The 17254-nt window shown below is 32.1% G+C and overlaps 2 protein-coding genes, 1 long non-coding RNA gene and 1 other non-coding gene across 9 annotated transcripts; 1 reads left to right on the top strand and 3 right to left on the bottom strand.

Annotated features, from left to right (window-relative positions):
• Window positions 1–404: 404 nt before the first annotated feature.
• Window positions 405–4074, bottom strand: LOC123720862 (serine protease HTRA2, mitochondrial). 2 transcript variants are annotated; one of them, XM_045677675.1, is made up of 7 exons: window positions 3504–4074; window positions 3084–3215; window positions 2741–2837; window positions 2272–2439; window positions 1962–2062; window positions 871–935; window positions 405–579 (listed from the first exon to the last, which is right to left on the bottom strand). In XM_045677675.1, exons 1-7 carry the CDS (start codon window positions 3954–3956, stop codon window positions 414–416), a joined length of 1182 nt encoding a protein of 393 aa, XP_045533631.1. In that variant the 5' UTR covers window positions 3957–4074; the 3' UTR covers window positions 405–413. The 2 variants fall into 2 exon arrangements, with proteins under 2 accessions (XP_045533631.1, XP_045533633.1); XM_045677677.1 differs by having other exon boundaries at window positions 3522–4074.
• A 14-nt stretch (window positions 4075–4088) lies between these two features.
• LOC123720864 lies at window positions 4089–12110 on the bottom strand. 3 transcript variants are annotated; one of them, XM_045677679.1, is made up of 14 exons: window positions 12056–12110; window positions 11717–11765; window positions 11600–11647; window positions 10782–10889; window positions 10666–10704; window positions 10352–10363; window positions 9686–9742; window positions 9153–9170; window positions 7009–7128; window positions 6330–6371; window positions 5816–5827; window positions 5198–5245; window positions 4549–4578; window positions 4089–4220 (listed from the first exon to the last, which is right to left on the bottom strand). In XM_045677679.1, the coding sequence occupies exons 1-14, from the start codon at window positions 12083–12085 to the stop codon at window positions 4180–4182; spliced, it is 654 nt and encodes a 217-aa protein (XP_045533635.1). In that variant the 5' UTR covers window positions 12086–12110; the 3' UTR covers window positions 4089–4179. The 3 variants fall into 3 exon arrangements, with proteins under 3 accessions (XP_045533635.1, XP_045533636.1, XP_045533637.1); XM_045677680.1 differs by lacking the exon at window positions 9153–9170; XM_045677681.1 differs by lacking the exons at window positions 4549–4578; window positions 5198–5245 and having other exon boundaries at window positions 4096–4220.
• Trnav-cac lies at window positions 10912–10984 on the bottom strand. The gene has a single exon. It is a non-coding gene; the product is annotated as a tRNA-Val (tRNA).
• A 12-nt stretch (window positions 12111–12122) lies between the features above and the next one.
• On the top strand, window positions 12123–16751 carry LOC123720861. 3 transcript variants are annotated; one of them, XR_006756104.1, is made up of 4 exons: window positions 12123–12146; window positions 12324–12448; window positions 13774–13921; window positions 15873–16751. It is a non-coding gene; the product is annotated as an uncharacterized LOC123720861 (long non-coding RNA). The 3 variants fall into 3 exon arrangements; XR_006756102.1 differs by lacking the exon at window positions 12123–12146 and having other exon boundaries at window positions 12186–12448; XR_006756103.1 differs by lacking the exon at window positions 12123–12146 and having other exon boundaries at window positions 12186–12448; window positions 13774–14471.
• The last annotated feature ends 503 nt before the right edge of the window (window positions 16752–17254 follow it).

Here is a 17254-nt window from a genome sequence, read left to right as displayed (position 1 = left end):
ATTTAAACTCAACACCGAAGCTGGGTTAACATTTATAATACTTGTGTAAAAAATAATATTTGTATGATTTAATAAAAATATTAAGTACACCATGGAACTTGGACAGAGATAAAAATTTGTATATACAAAAATTTTCGTATAATAATTTCAGAACGTATATTTTCGTTTTTATAAGCGTTGTTCTCTGTCTGTTACCATGACCTGCCATTTGTAATATTACCAATATTAATAAATAAATTTTGATTCGGTTAAAATAGACAGAGACAATAACACTTTCATAATTATAATTCTGCTTATCTATGAAAAATATAAGTGCATTATAATTAATATCAATGATTGAATAAATATAAACGTTCTATGTATATAATTTATCTCCGTGATTTTAAGGTAAGAAAACCAAAAAGCAAAGAATTTCAATGTATTTCGGGTGCAATAACAATGGTTGTGCGCAATCTTCCTCGTACAATCTGCACAGTAAGTTTACCTGTGGAGTTTTCTAGAACCGAATAAAGATCTGTTGCACTTGTCACGGGTGTACCATTTATGTGAGTAACTATATCACCTGGTTGGAGACCACCGCTGAAAAAAAAACGCACTTATTAAATAATAATCAACTTATAATTTTACAAATAACATTATTACGAGGTATCCACAAACATTTTTAAAATGTTAGGAAAAACACAAAATGTACTAACAAAACATATATACCTCAATCAAAGGCAACCGTGGCTTGGTTAACACATATATACAACAATTTAAAATAGCACTTGGTAGGACTTAAAAAATATTATGAAATAGTTGCACTATTTTGTATAACTTCTGTGACTTTAATTAGTCGATAATAGTAGACTTCAGATTTCCGAAACTCACTTGTAAGCGGGTGATCCTATAATGACTTTCCATACAAGAATTCCGTGATCTATATCAGTCGGCATCTGAAAGCAGATTTAAAAGGCAGATTTTAATTACAGTGTAACCTCTATATAACGACACTGAAAGCACTGTGCATTTTATGGCAAGCAATCCCAATTTGGAAACAAAAGAACGAATTTCTTAGAAAGTTCGTATGCATGGTGGCGACAGTCGAGTTCATTGCGGGCTAGGATAATGAAGGGACAAAATAACATACACAGCTGCGCAGTTGTTACTAATTTTAGTGACTTAAAAAGTACTTTATTACTCAATTGTAGTCGTTATTGAGAGTGGGTGTAATGCTATGTATAGTGTATCATACTATGGAAGACAAGGTAAACCAACCAAAGTCAATTGATTTCGACGCTTTAGGGAGTTCGTTAAATCGAAGGACGTTACATGGAGTTTATACTGTATTTATATTTATACATGACATATGTATATGTCACTGTAGAATTGTAAACTGTTTCATTAAAATCTATATTGTAACTTGTAAACGCTGTTATTAATAATACTGTTCCTTTGTCTCGCTAAAACTCAAAAATTATATTTATTATATATTATATGATATTTCTGGAAGTTCAGGGAAGACGGCTGAGACACCATATTATAATAATAAAAAAACAAAAAACATTAAAAAAATTTTTTCCTGTGCATTTCGTGTCTAGCTTCGAATCTTTTGATGTCTTTTGTTTCTTTAAATATATAAATTTTCTGTTTGTAATAAAGCTCCTCCTAAACGGTTGCAACGATTTTGATTATTTACGATTAGATATATTTTTATTGGTTTTTGTATGTTGATTTTTGTATATTTAAGACGTGTGCAGTACAGGACAACGTCTGTCGGGTCAGCCAATATCTTATAAATTATATCGAAGACAAACCGTCAAATATAAAAAAATCGCTGCTTGAATTAATTGTGTGATCCACGCCTTATTTATCATTTGTCAACCAATCAGGCCGCGAAATTCATATATCTAGAGTTTAATGAATTGCCGGGAGATTATTGTTTATTACAAATAAGAATTAAAATAAATTGTATAGCTTACTTCAGGATTCCTCATTCGCAGCTCCATTAGTATGTTGGGTGTTAATGATAACATCGTTATACCGAGGTATCGTCTTGATACTTGAGGTGACTTGGTTTTGCCTAGAAATTTTGAAGAACCATGAAAACTGTACGCTTAGGAAAAATTATTGTCAACAAAAACCTATGTTATTTTTTTAATTGAGTGTTAAAATTTTATTGTTACATTTTACTTCACATCTGGAAAGGGTTATCATAAACATTCAATAAAGAACTTCTTAAAACATTAGGTGTTGGCCCAATGTCTTATAACTTCCTCCATAAACACTTACGCTTAGCCAAAAATTCTTTAACATAGTCAATTGGTATTGCAAAAGATATCCCTGATGTGACTTTCATACTGTTAATGCCAATTGCTTCACCGTCCAAGTTGACTAGAGGCCCTCCACTATTACCAAATGTAATTGGCGCATCTGTTTGTATGTAGACCATGTCTTTTCCTGAAAATTAATAGGATTAAAACAGATCAATATTTGGACTTGAGGCTTGGAAAGCGTGTTGTGTTTATAAAACTTTCACATTCTAACTATCAATTATCTCCAAAATAGATCTAGGGTTAAAATATCATATTTAATTACAGTAGCCAATATCACCTTAGCTTAGTTGAAAAAATGTGTGCAGAGTTCTTAAGGTGTTATTTGAAGAGATAGAATAATAATACAAGCTATACAATATTATAAATGGTTTGTGAAACATACAAATCTACTTTTTAAAGTCAAAATAATATGACTATTGCTATACCTTGCAATCCTAGTTCTTTACTATCTCTTTGAGTTGAACTGACTACACCTGCTGTTACAGTATTGCTCAATGCAAGAGGACTTCCCATGGCCACCACCTGTTAAAGCAAAATCACAATTAGAAATATTTCAAGTTGCAAGTTGAGGTCATTGGGTACATTAGGCCTCAACTTGTTACTTGAAATACATAGAAACTATGATGAAATTTTAATTATACAGAAAAGCTTCAGTTTGAGATCAGAAAATTCGTTTTTAATTATTATTTATTAAGACCCAATAGTTCAATGCTAACTTGAATAACTTAGTAAAATAATTTTATTGCAACTTAAAATTAAATTACAAACCCACTCGCCAGGTCGTAAATCTGCTGATGATCCCAATTTCATAACTGGCAAATTTTTTACTGGTATTCTCAATGTTGCTAAGTCTGATTTGATGTCAAAATCCTCTACAAACCCTAAGTGAGTAGAACCATCCTAAAATTTTATGAATTATATATTCTACTTTTTAAAGTATAAATAACTTAGAATTTTTATTTTGTTTGTCAATTTGCAATGTAAAAGTACTATTTATGGCAACCCGCATAGTTTATATTTTATGATATATACCCCTTATTTTATTCAGAATTACCATGTTAATTGGTGCATGTACAGATATGATTTTATAGCATACGGTTTAAATTATTGTTTATAAGATTTTGCATTTTTGTGGCCAACTTATCATTTTTAATATAATAAGGCCAGTTTATAATATAATATTCTTACCATAAGTCGAACATTTACCACGGCATTAGGCTTATTCACGACGACATGAGCATTAGTTAAAATCAGCCCATCTTCATTTACAATAAACCCAGATCCATTTGATATTGTGATAGGTCGTCCAGAAAATAGGTCAAGGCGTCGGCCATCCTGGATCTCAATATATACAACAGACGGTGCTGACACGTCCACCACATCAGCTATGAAGTTATACTTCTCCCTTCTACCCGATAAAGTTATAGTGGCAGCATTAATCTTCTCTTTTAGAGATACGTAACCAAAAACACCAGCAGCAATCGCTATAGCACCTCCAAAATAACGTTTACGCGAAAAATTCTCATCATATTTATGATTAGAGTACTTAAATGTAGATAAAAAACGACTAGAACATCTTAAACTATAATGTTTTAGTGATTTTTTAACTAAAAATCGTGAAACATCACAGGTTTTTATCATTTTGTTGACAAAATGAGAACTTTTCTTGTTGACATTTGCATAACCAATTACATTTAGCGATTGATATAAAACGACAATGGACAGTTTACCATATGCTACAGATAATAAGAGATCAATATTTTTTGTGTATTAAAAAAAATTATAACAATATTATTATATAAGCTTTACTTTATTTACTTTAAACATTTTATAGTTATCTCATTTTTTAACACACTCATTGTTATTACGTTCTCTTCTCGCTACGAATTCTCGAATATTTTCTTTCTGAAATTATTACGAATCATCAGTTATTTTTTTTTTATGACATCTTCAACGTCAGTATTTTACGTGACTGTCCTACTATCTATAGTTGGCGTTTGCTGACCACACACCTAAATATTTAGTCGTTATAAAGAAAGAGAACAAAAGAGCTTGGATATTTTAAAGCTGTAAGATATTATAAAAAATAGAATTATGGTGATCTTATTATTCTATTGTAAAAAAGAAAAGTATTCACCGTATTCGGGTGAAAACTTCTAATTTTAAATTTACTTATGATATTAAAAAGTCTGCTAATATCTATCTCATTTGTAATAAATATATAAATACTAACTTCTATTTTTGCGTGACCTGGTCGTAGTCCCTAAAACGGTAACGGTAACGGTATTAGTAAATAATTTATTTATAATTAAATTTATGTGTATAGTAACTTTTGTGCGTTTAGCGTTAAGGGGGTCTACCGAAAAGTATTCTATATACTTTCCCGCTTTTGCGTAATTGTACTATCAAAAAAGCTTCGTTCGCAGTCAAGAGACATGTTACTACACTACCGCAAAGTCGACAGCGTAGAAAAGCTACATAAAATTAAATAACAAATATTTAAAACTATTTAACTTATCGAATAAAAACTTTTCGTTAGAACGTCCAAAACATAACATGTTTTTAAAACGGTAGTCATCAAAAACGGCGATAGCTGTATTTAATTATTGCAAACAGTAGCTTTTGAGATCACGCAAAGACATGACGGATAAACGCGGTTTTTCCTACACTGCCGAAACATTAATTGGAAGTTGACTACCGAAAAGCGTGAACGTTGATGTTTGTCTTTTCGTAACACTGTCATGGCGTCGCTTATTGTTTTCCGACACTACAATAATTATTGTTTCACACCAATCTTCTTAAGGTTTCTATTATGTATTCAAAAATATGTTGAAGAGCTTTATAATATTTACGTGCATAACCACAAAATATGCATAACTTACCTAATATATTCACTTCATCTACTTCGTGGTACTTCACAATAACTTCACCTAGTGTGAAAGTCATATTTTTAAAGACGGAGAATCATTTCCTACTTACTACCACTGTTAAAAATTTGTAAGATTTTTTTCACTTTACTTCGATAATGCAGCTTATTTTTATAGCAAGAGTAGAATATACATTGTTACTGTACATTCAACTTTTACTGGACGCAGTTTCATAGAAATTCCGCTGCACCGCTCTGTTACTGATAAGACTCCAGCTTCCGAAGTATTTCAAATGCATTTGAAATATAATATTTAATATTCCGGTTGACGATATTATTCTATTTATTACAGTTAGTAGCATATTTATAGGAATTTAAAAAAAGAAGCAATATATATAAATAGATGTATTGGATTACACAAACCAACTGTGTTAGATCAATTGTCTTGGCTTTTTAAAAAGGCAAAGGCAAAATGTATTTATCATTTTAATTTTTAGAGCTTGGAAGAAGTTTATAGTGCGTGTCCCTCAACCTAAAGGGTGGAACAGCCGGCACCGGTGACACTTTTAGGGTATGCCAAGTGGCTAGAGTTATATCTTGAATGAATTATTTTTAAAGTATTCCAAATACTTACCTGATTGGTCGACTAAAAACAATAAGTTACGAATTAAAATTTATAGATGATGTTCGAAGCACCTATTGCCAAATTAACATGACATGTCAGCGAAATATAGACAAAACGAACTACATACAAAAATTATAATGTTGTAATCTGACCTCTTACTTCTGTCTGTAAACGAAAACGTCTTCGTCTTTTACCGCTACAATCTCAAATACATATGCACACACACGTGCATTCAAGCATACTCTGTATTATATGACTTGTGTTTGATTAGTTGTAACACTAAGAATACGTTTTCTTTTAAAAAAAATCTTTAGACGCGCACCATGTACCACGGAATTATTGTAATCTAGTTAACTATATTATATAACTGTAACCCACAACACAAGAGCTACCTAGTCCTAATCCTCCCAGGATTTTGTCACTACCTTATTTCTGTCACGAGTAAAGTTTTTTAATTTTAATATTATTGATTTAGGATTCTAGCTTTAAAAAATATATTATTAGTAATAACTATAAATCCTACCATCGATGTCAGTTATTTTGACGCTGTACATATATTCGGTGGCTGAAAAAAACAATTTGAAGGCATAATTAAATAAAACCCTTCTGATTATTATTTCTATTGAAAAAATGAAATAAACTTCATTGTTGATTCTGAATGAAATTAATAATATTATACCTAAAACGCGGTTTCCAAAAATCGAACTTTTTGTCGAAAAAAAAGCTTAAAAAGATATCAAACTCGTTTCCCAAACAAAAGAATGTAATGTCCTGAAGATGTCGTATCTTTTCGTGGCCATCTTGATTATTGCAGATAAAAATAGCGAGGTAATAGTTTATACTTCCGTCGTTATCACGCATCCGACATTATGAAAGTACTTAGTATTTAGAAGCAAACTTGAACAAAATAAGCATTCTTCTACCTCAAATATGTATCAAATAAGGGTGTTGTTACAATTTGCAACTGCAGCTGGGACTACCACCAATTTGTATGGGAATGACATTAGCTCATCGTTTGTCACTTGACCATCTCGATTCAAATTCGTTTAGCGTTAGTGGGTCACGCCTGTCGTTAAGTGATTTTGTGGCAAGCTCCAGCTCTAGTGTTAATTTATACTTGGTCTTTTTATTTAGACTTGGCATAAAATGTACAATCTTTATGTTTTATCTAGTTTTACGTGGGAATAAGTTCAATTTCTTACCTAAGACGATCGGTATCAATATATAGGAGGCTGTTTCCCTGCCCAGCATATTAATTAACACTTTGACATTATCTTTAAGATCTTTTAACCAATCCGGACCAGAATCGCGATCAGCGTCATCTAAACAAAAATTTGTTCCATTTTTAATAATATAGTTAAATTATTCATTCTTGTCGCCCGAGTGCTTGTTTATTGGCAAATTTTATCAAGACATTTAATTACTGTATAAGTAAGAACGAAATTTCAGTCCTCTTGATCAAGGAATATTTAAAACTATAAATATTAAAGAACAGTGCTAGTTTTTTTCTGTGTCCTCCTCTTTAATGTAAGAGCTATGGTCTATACAGCCCGCGTCAAGTCCGTCTTTTTGTTAGATTCGTTGCTGATGAAGCACTTAAATGTTTTTATGTTAAAATGTTGTTGCTAAGCAATCTCGAAGCGGTTTTAACCCGCGCCCGCTATTGTTGCGAGTACGCAGCCGTTGTAGAATACACATATATATATGTAAAAAATTAAAGCACGTTTCAGGACGCGTTTAACGCCCGCGGCGTGTGCGATTGTTTGCCGATCCCACTGCACATCTTGTACTGGCGGTATTTGCGGGGGGTTGCATCCGCGCGCTCTGCGATCTGTTGGCGACCGACTGAATAAAATATACTTATTGAAAATACCTCCTCGACCTTAACTGTGCTTGCTGTTAACCTAAGCGGTGATACAATTGCACAAACTACTACTACTAAAACTACTACTTTTGCATCAACATCAGAAGCTTTTGCTACACCTATCACCTCAGATCTTTTCTCAAGTAGCTGCAAAAAAAAAGACGCCGACAAAGCAATAATAGAAATGTCCCAACGCGAAGTAGACATTTGTTATTCTTTTGAGGAATTCTGCCTTCATTGCAATAATCCATAACGATCTCTTACCGCAATCAGTGGATGCACACAGAACCTTTTAGGCCTTCATTTTTTTATTCTTCTTTGAAGTAAATATAACGCAACACCTCGATTCTGGTGGTGTCCATGGCGGTCTGGAACTCAACTGATCGTTTAACCGCCCGCTTTGCAACCGCCAAGTTTGCGAGCGATAATCGCAACCGCGACGGCTGCGTAACCGCACAAAACTCTCGTAAGTTTTGAAAATAAAACTCCATTCCGCCACACAGGTGAAAACCACTTCGTGCTTCCTTAGCCTTACACAAATACGAAACAATCTATAACATAAAAACAAGAGTACAAATAGTCAAAGGCTAACTAAACAGGAAGTACTATTTTATTAATCGATTTCGTCAGTTATGGTTTTTAAACTGTAGTGTTGTTTTCAATTACTTCGATCAACGACCTCTGTAAGCCTAAAAGTACCCCTGCCTTTCTTAGGGTTTTAGAATTTGTCTATTTTTTCGATCACTAATATTTCTAATAAACATACATAACTCTATAACTCTACATTCACAATTATATTTGTGTATCTTTAAATAATTGTTATCAGTAAGTGATAATTAATCAATACAGAGTTATCTAACGGTTGTACTAATATTACAAACAAATACATATTTTTTTTAATAGTATGAAGAAAACTAAATATATTATAAATGTTGCCACGGTAGACATAAAAGCATTCATGCGGCTTCCTCTTATTAAATATATAAATTTATTTTGAAATCGTTGAAGAAATCGAAGTAATAATTGATTCAAAGAAATTCATTATTTACCATAATAAAATTAAGGAAATAGGGACGAAATAATAAATAATAGAAACAAATTAATAAATAAGGTTTGTTTTGTTTAAAAACCCTAAACTGAAAGCATCTGAAAATGACTTGGATCAGATAAGTGAGAAATGGTTACACATAAATATTGGTTACTTACTGTAATATAAACATTACACAGTTACAAAATATAATACTATTAATAATAATACAAAAAACAAAATAGATGCTAATGGAGTTTGTTTTTTGTTGACTTCGAAAAATAGTATCTTCTGGTTAAAAGTTGGCGATCATCATGACTACTTTAATTTGCGTTTCTGAACAGTGACGACGTGCTTTGACCATACCATTGCCGAAGATTATTTAACCAAAATGTGCGTCTATCAGGTCTTCTGCCACCTGCCACTTTGCAAGGAATTTAAAAAGCCTTACTTACTGAATATACTGAATATATCTGAAAAACACCATCAATACTAAGTAGGGTAAATTTATATGAAGCTTTTAAACAAAGTAATATTAATGTTTAAATTTCAGCGTTACTATAAATTTAAAACGTGCTTTATCTTAATTAATACAATCTCTGTCAATCTTTCACCTCGTCTGATAAACTGACCCACTCTCGAAACTTATTTTTTATTCATGAAATATATTTATTTCAAAACCTATTTCTTTTTATATTTATATTGGTGTGTACATTTATGATCGTCAATATAAACGTACCTTTATGCGGTTATTCGATTATTTATAATATTTACCTACATAATTATAAGTTTAAATATATAAATAAAAAATGGGGTTTGGCTATGTCCTGGAGACGGCCGTTGCGAAGATCGCGAACTTTTCCGAAACAAAAGCTATACTAATTGCACATCTCAAAGCGTCACTGTTATATAGTGTTACATATCTTCATAGTGTTAGATCTTTAAGCTAATCATAAATATCATTTAATGAAGCTTATGAATAACTTACCGTAGTCTCCAGAAAACCCGGTTTTTAATATGGGCTTATGTTCAACGCTGGCTAATCCTGTAATAAATTAGGATGTAAAAAACTATGTACGATAAGATCCTACATGTATAAATCGATCAGTTTTTGTTAAGTATATCTACTTAGACAATATGTTTAAAAAGCGTCTAAATATGAGACCAGTCACATTTAATTCATTTACAGATACATTATAAAATCAGTGGTAAGATTATTAATAATTTTAAATTTAATAATAATAATATCAATTCTATTTATAACCAACTGGACTGGCCAATATAATTTGGAACAGGTTTTTGAAGACTGAAAGACAAATGTTATTTTTTAAATAGTTATAAAATTTATGGTTAGTTAACGATATATTATGGTAGTCTGTATATTATGATTAATGTTTAGTATTTCATGCTGTAAATTAATAAATTAATGTAATATAAACGAGAATAGTACATTTGTGTTGATAATATGATTTTTAACGGTATTGAATAAATTGTGAAATATTTTTTGTCTTCATATGTATTTATAAATCGAAATTTAAAAATATTTCAGATGGTTGTGAAACTTCGGTAAACAGATCGTAAACCCGTTGGAGATTAATCTCTAAGATTTCAAAGATAAAAGAATGAATTTAATATCGTCTACATAATTTTTTACCTTTGGGGTTTACTGAAAAATAAGAAAAATATTGTAAATATATAAAAACACCAGTTAGGTCTGGCACACCACTTTTTGGGCCTGAAGCAAGTCGGTTTTCTCACGATGTTTTGATTTACCGCTTAATCGAATATTAAATGCGGATATAGATCGAAAGTCCATTGGTGAAGCCGGGATTGAACCTTTGACCTCTGGCATAAGACACTAAGGCCAACACTAGGCAATAATCGAGTTAAATATATAGAGTGATTGAAACACCAATTGTGCGTCGTAAACTATTTATATATAAACGCATTTGATACATGAAGGTGTACCTTTTACATGGAGCAAAAGTTTTGCATTCTTCTCTATTTCTGAAAATTAACAATAAAATGTAAATAAAATATTATTAAATATATTAAAGATAATTCATAATATGCAAAATTCTTACCATCTACATATTTTGCTATGTATCGTTTCGCGTCTTTGTAGCCGTAACTATTTATAGCTTCATTTATTTTCTGACGAAGACCAGTTAACCATTGAGGTTCAAAAGTACCTAAAAAGTTATAAAATGTAACTGTTTCCGCCCGGGATCGAACCGGGGACCTTGTGCGTGTGAAGCACACGTGATAACCGCTACACTACGGAAACTTGAAGTATTCGGCTGAAATAACGCGAATAGTTCTTATTGGTCCCAGTACATAAAAAAATATATATCTATTTTCCTTGTTAAGGATGTTACTTGAAATCTCATCCATCCAACGTATAGTGGTCGAATATAGGTTTATATTTGGAAAGTCATATTATCTTATAGTCATATGTTTCTCGGAAGATTTTATTAACCATTTCAGACCGTTCGTTAGTAATATGGAACCAAAACAATTTCCTTTAATATTTAAACTATTCGTTCATAATTTAAAGGACACACGAAAACACTTCTCTAGGCAAGAGGGCGTTGCACCAGTCCCTCTAACATACCGTGCTTGTAAATAAGGAAACAACGTAACGCCAATAATGTGTATTTGTGTAAATTTTTATTTTGTGTAGTTTTTTATTTTTCGATCAAAAACAGTCTCCGACGAAATAAGACATTATTAGACAGGCAAAGACATATGGATTGTTTCAGTAAACAATAGTAACAGTAAACCATACCAGTGTATCGTAAACTCTGACTGTGTCACGTGACGTATAAAAATCAATATTTATATTTTTTGTATAAATTAATGATTGTATCATTTATAAAAACTTGTATCATTAATTATTTACCTTCGGTAACTTGTGATCTAAAAATTGGCTTGTTTTCTTCTGTTTTGTCTACAAAAAAATCAATTATTTAGAATTTTTCTGATTATGGAAAAATAAAAAAAAAATAACTCAAATTACTTGACGCGGAAATGTCCCCACAGATTATGTTGTAATTGACAACGAAAATCTGAAACAGATATCAGTTTGTTGGATTGGATTCATATCTTTGGTAGAATTCAAAAAACTTTTTTTTTTGTATATCCTGTTAATGTTTATAGACACGCCATTCTATTTAATATACAGGTTTTTTTATTGTCACCTAGAAAGATAACTCATAACAGTAAACAGATAATGGCAACTAACTAATAGACTCATTTTTTATTGAAAGTTTAATGCTTAAGTTTCGATTTTCTGGTTTTATTTTGATTGTAATTACTACATTAAAAAATTAATAAAAAACAGCATATCTGTACTTACGAAATAAATGAAACACTTTCTATAATACATTTTCTTAAACTAACAATTTTCTACACAATTTTACGAGCAAAGATTTAATTAAATCACATAGGTAAGTATAATTATTTATGATTATAGTTTATGTTTATACTTTTTACTATTATTTATAAATATTATAAACTGGAATCTAACAGTAGGATGTTAAAGCCGATTCTTCAGAATTTATTATATTTTCGAAATGAAACGCATGAAGTGATATAATTGATGGATAATTCTGATTTGTTTGAAGAGGCCTGATGAAATCTAGGATTTTGTAAAAGCTCAGTTGTAATCGTACCAATGATGAAGACTATAGAAAACTCATTTTAGAATTCATGACTAGGCATATGAATGAACAACTAAATGAAAGTTACAGTAAGTATGAGTTTACTGACAGTTAGTTTGCATGAGACAGCATAGTTTATGGAATCGTGCAGGAGAGTCCCTTTGTCGTAGAAAAAAATATATTAATTTAAATAACTCAATCGGGATCATTTATCGGTGTCTGTGATCAGTTCCTATATTAAATGCAGTAGCAAAGTCATCCATTCTTATTTGCTACCTGCGGTTAATAAAACTTTCCACGTCTTCCGCAAAGTCGGTAACTCTGAAACTAAACCTATTTCGGTTAGTCTATGTAAATATCTAAGGCTTTTTCAATTTAGCTGTCATTTTATTTTTAAACATTATTTAAATTTTTACATAATCTCTCGTCGGTTGATATTTGTTTAAGTCCTGTAACAATGACATAATATTGTAGGATATGTTAAGTTCTATTTTATTAAAAAAAAATTTAAGGTGAGTCTCATGTGTATACCAGGGGCTTGTGGTAATATTACTTTTCGACAGGCATGGCCACCTACGCCAAACGAATTTGTGTGAAAATAAAAGCATGTCGAAGAGATGGTGGCGAAACATGAGATAATGTAATTACCATACAAATTAGTTTACCCTCTACAAAAGTGATATTGTCTCAAGCTCCAAATGTTGTTTGACAAAATAAAATAAAAAATTACTCCAAAGAGTTTTAGTGACAATCTTTTAGTATACAGTTCTATTCAAAATACCAAATAGAATGTTAATGCCGAAAATGTAATATTAATTATTTAACTAATTACCAGCATGTCTCTGAATGGCATCAGATATTTTGACACGTGATTAATTACTCATAACATAATATGAGAATGAATGAAATAGGTAAAATAACTCACAGTTTACTTTGGTATTAAGTAAATTTGGCGGTTTCACTGCCATCAACTTGTCTCTTATACTTAAACTTGTCTGACTATGCAATTTACGTATACATTTACATTCTATAATTTACTGTTCCAAGAAAATCTAAATTGTTATATATTTTGTGTGTTAATAAAATGTGCTTAAAATTACGTTTAATAATGCACAATGGCTTTGATATTTTTTTAATAATAACTATTTTTGTACTCATAAAAAGAAGAACATCTCAGCACGTATAAGCAATAATCTTAAACGTAAAGTAAAGTACACATAAACAAGGTCATTTGTATCCAAATCACGTAGAGATCCTTTGAAAAGTACCCTTTGATCTATCCCTCATTCAAAGGAATATTAACTCGATGTATTATTTACTTAAGAAAATGTTTATTTAGTATTATTGTTTGTTCAGTTGCCGTAACGTAAGCAATTTTTGCGTAGCTGAATATTAAAATACGTATATTTTTCAGGTTTTTCATTACTCAAATAGGCGAAGGAAAATAGTATGCGATACGACTTAAGAAACATTATGTAAGATTTTTCGACTTGCGAGGCGGATTACGTATGCAAAAACCGGAGAAGTGATATTTATAGATCTTTGGGTGTTTTTAAATTTTGGTATAATTTTATAAGTATATTTTTTTAATAACTCAATAATACTTCAGTCTAATAATACTAATGCATTTCAAGCCTGCTTAGCGAAGGAGCAGGTTCTACACCCGTCTGTGCTCTAATGGATTCACAACAACAATATAAGTAGAAACTGGCATGCCTTATACCCAAAGTGTACCTACGCCGTGTGTCAGGTGCAGAAGGCTGATTACCTACTTGCTTATTGGAAAATAAAATAATCACCAGACATAAATCGGAGGCCAAGACCAAGTCGCCATTTGTAGCCAATTACTTATTTTGATAACAATTGTCAAATTGAACTAACTATATGTTTCTTTACGTCCCGTTGTTAAACACAATTTAACAGAAAAGTACGATTGTTTGAGCTACTGGTCATACGATTTCTATCGCGCGGCGTACAGACGACGAGAAACGACTAATTGCGACTTGTTTTGCACCACATAGATTCTTGACGTCCGTCGTTTCACGTTTCCTTTTTAAGGCAGTTTTGAACTGTGAAGTATTTCCTAACCAATTCTAATTAGGGTCCTTCAAGGTAACAGTATACCAATTCTTAAAAGATACACACTTGCGAGACTTCTGGCAATGTGAGTTTTTTTTGTCGTTGATAACCCTGTTAAATTGCGCATATTTAAACATCTAAGCGGACCTCTGTGCATAGTATTATACTTGTTTTATAATATTATTTTCACGGACGAAAAAAGTCAGTTACACGAAACTAAAGTCGGAATCGAGAGCTAGTATTCTATTATAACTCTAAATGAAGGTCCATACGATCTTGCTTTCGTATGTCATTTCCGCTAAAGTCAGTCCAGACATCTTGACGACCATTAACTAAGTTGACAACGAAAATTTGATTTCATATCTCGTAGAAACCAATCTTGTATATTAACTGACGCCCGGACCAAGTTAGTAAATTGCGATTTCTACATTTGCATAGAAACTGCATTTAATAGCTGTGGAAAAATCGACGACTCGTAACGGTTATGATTGGGTTTGAGACTTTAGACTTTAGATAGCGAATTTTACATTATTAAATATATACGTACGGAGTGACAAAAAATATTGCTTCGTAAAATCACTATTTTTATCTCGTATCGCACAAAGAAAATGCAACTCGTTTATTAAAAATAGATACTACTTTTAATTAGAACAATTAATTAATTTTAAATTTTAAAATGATTTGCCGAGTGTGGTTTTCTGAATTATCAATGTCTCGTTCCAGAATTTCACCAGAAAGCAACGTGTAGGCTGTATTTCAAATATTTGAAAAATTTTAAACCAGTACAGTTAATTCACTTAATCGTAGTCCCGAAATTTCAATAGAACATTCACTTCTGCCTTTGTGGCCTTCTCTATACCAGGATTATCAGCCTATTATTTTGTCATTATTTTCATAGTCATCAGAATCCCATATGTTGTAATCAATGAGAAGGGCGCCTTGAAAGCGATTTGACAGGGCTTTTTCTCAATGGCTCTGCAATCTTTTAGGTCTGGTATCTGTTTCGTGTTCATTTTATTATTTTTAACAAGCAAGTAGGTTAGGTTACGGTCCAGTATTATTCCGTAGCTGACACACGCCGTCGACTTTTACGGGCCCTAAAGTATGCCGGTTTCCTCACGATGTTCCTTCACCGTACGAGCGAGCGTTAAATGTATGTGGGGTTCGAACCTACGATCTTAGAGATGAGAGTTACAGGCCAACAGTGATCTGTGCCTACCAAATATACTAGATAATTCAAATAATTTTATCGTCAATCGAACTTAACATTTTGACATAAGTATACATAAAAAAAAATATTTTACTTATACATAATTACGGTTATTTGTGTGTCATAGTTCAATAATACTTGCTCGCATAGAAAACTCATACAAATCGAAGAACATTTCACTGATTAAAGTGATATTTGATGCAACGTGAATACATTAATTCTAGGCTTTGCTTGCTAACGATGTTGCGGATGCCTTTCAATCGTTCGGACTTGGGGATGGTTCACATTGACTACCCTTTGAGTACCTTGTGGAGCGCCATCTAGTCAGTGCATTGTTATAGTGAAACTATAGAATTCGTCGCTGCATGATGAAACACAATATCATATTATGGAGTATAAGATACAGGTACCGCTTATTGCACGTCATTATCGGTAGACTTCCCTACTCATCGGCAAAGAAGAAAGCGGGTCTACGCCGAGAGAAGAAACCAAAAAGGAGGGATACGGTCCGCTCTTTATTTATGTAAAATTACAAAACTGAACGGAAACCTCGCTGTCCAGTTTCCGGAAGCGGCACCTGATCACAGGCATGACCTGTGAGCCAGATATCGTTTTACTCAACCATATTTGAGGGAATTAAACGACCCGTCATACAACGCCACCGTCCCAGTCACATTTGAGTAAGCATGACTTCTCCGGCTTCCCAGTTAATAAAACTAAACCTAGTACGCATGTCTCGCATCTCCCTTCCTCCAGGCCCTACAAGCTGGAACGAGAAAACAGCACCACAAGACAGTAAGTAAAAATGACTAAAAAAGAATCACAAGACTGCATGTGGTGCCGAAATATAATTCCACTGCCATTCGCTGGAACACTTATTTTAAAACAAATATCGCAAAATAATTAGAAGTAGCTTGTCTAGCACTAGTCCCAGGCCCTTTTATCTACAAGAAAATCGTTAATTCATAGGAACATTAACGTTAGTCATATCGTCATAAACTGTCAAACTGGTTTAATCACTTTTTTTGTTGACGGATAAAGATTTAGTTCGGATTATTATACGCTAATTATATTATTATAACATAATATCATAAGATAAATTGCAGCATTTCCTTTCATAATGGCGCCACAATATAAATTCTACTTTCAATAATATATATTATATATTAGTAGTAAGATCCAATGTCTTTTATATATAATATTAAACATAAAAAATATTCCTGTGTGCCTACCTTAAATAGATAGGTACATTTACTAATTTACTCTACATCAGTTTTTTTATAGAAAAGGCAATGTCCACCTCATGTTAAGTGATAGCCTATGCACCCTTAATGCCAGATGGTTCGTGAGTGCGTTGGTGGGCTTATAAGAATTGGTATGCTTTTTTCTTGAAGGACCCTAAGTCGGATTGCTTTGGAAAAACTTCAGCGGGCAGCTACGAAGTTCCACATAGTAGTTGTGCGCGGCGAAATATTTTGTAAATGTAGAGTAAAATCTTACCGCTTGGTGTGCAATATCCCTAACGTAAATCCCTTAATTACAGCGTCTATTTTGTAAGGTACCTATTGCATCGACCCTTATCACAAGCTTTTGCTGTGTTACGTAA

The sequence above is a fragment of the Pieris brassicae genome, chromosome 2 (genome assembly GCF_905147105.1).
Source record: "Pieris brassicae chromosome 2, ilPieBrab1.1, whole genome shotgun sequence".
NCBI classification, from domain to species: domain Eukaryota; kingdom Metazoa; phylum Arthropoda; class Insecta; order Lepidoptera; family Pieridae; genus Pieris; species Pieris brassicae.
The sequence above is the reverse complement of the archived record's forward strand: the minus strand, read 5'-3'. Positions and strand labels throughout refer to the sequence as shown.

What these genes read in the sequence shown, in the direction of transcription:
- LOC123720864 (XM_045677679.1), bottom strand. Translation starts at nt 12,085, where the DNA reads ATGTATTATAGAAAGTGTTTCATTTATTTC. An exon ending in TGGGGACATTTCCGCGTCAA is followed by an intron (nt 11,648 to 11,716) that starts GTAATTTGAGTT and finishes ATTTTTTTGTAG; the next exon opens with ACAAAACAGAAGAAAACAAG. An exon ending in AGATGAAGTGAATATATTAG is followed by an intron (nt 4,579 to 5,197) that starts GTAAGTTATGCA and finishes TTACCGTTTTAG; the next exon opens with GGACTACGACCAGGTCACGC.
- LOC123720862 (XM_045677675.1), bottom strand. Translation starts at nt 3,956, where the DNA reads ATGATAAAAACCTGTGATGTTTCACGATTTTTAGTTAAAAAATCACTA. An exon ending in TAAAGAACTAGGATTGCAAG is followed by an intron (nt 2,440 to 2,740) that starts GTATAGCAATAG and finishes ATTAATTTTCAG; the next exon opens with GAAAAGACATGGTCTACATA. An exon ending in ATAGGATCACCCGCTTACAA is followed by an intron (nt 580 to 870) that starts GTGAGTTTCGGA and finishes TTTTTTTTTCAG; the next exon opens with CGGTGGTCTCCAACCAGGTG.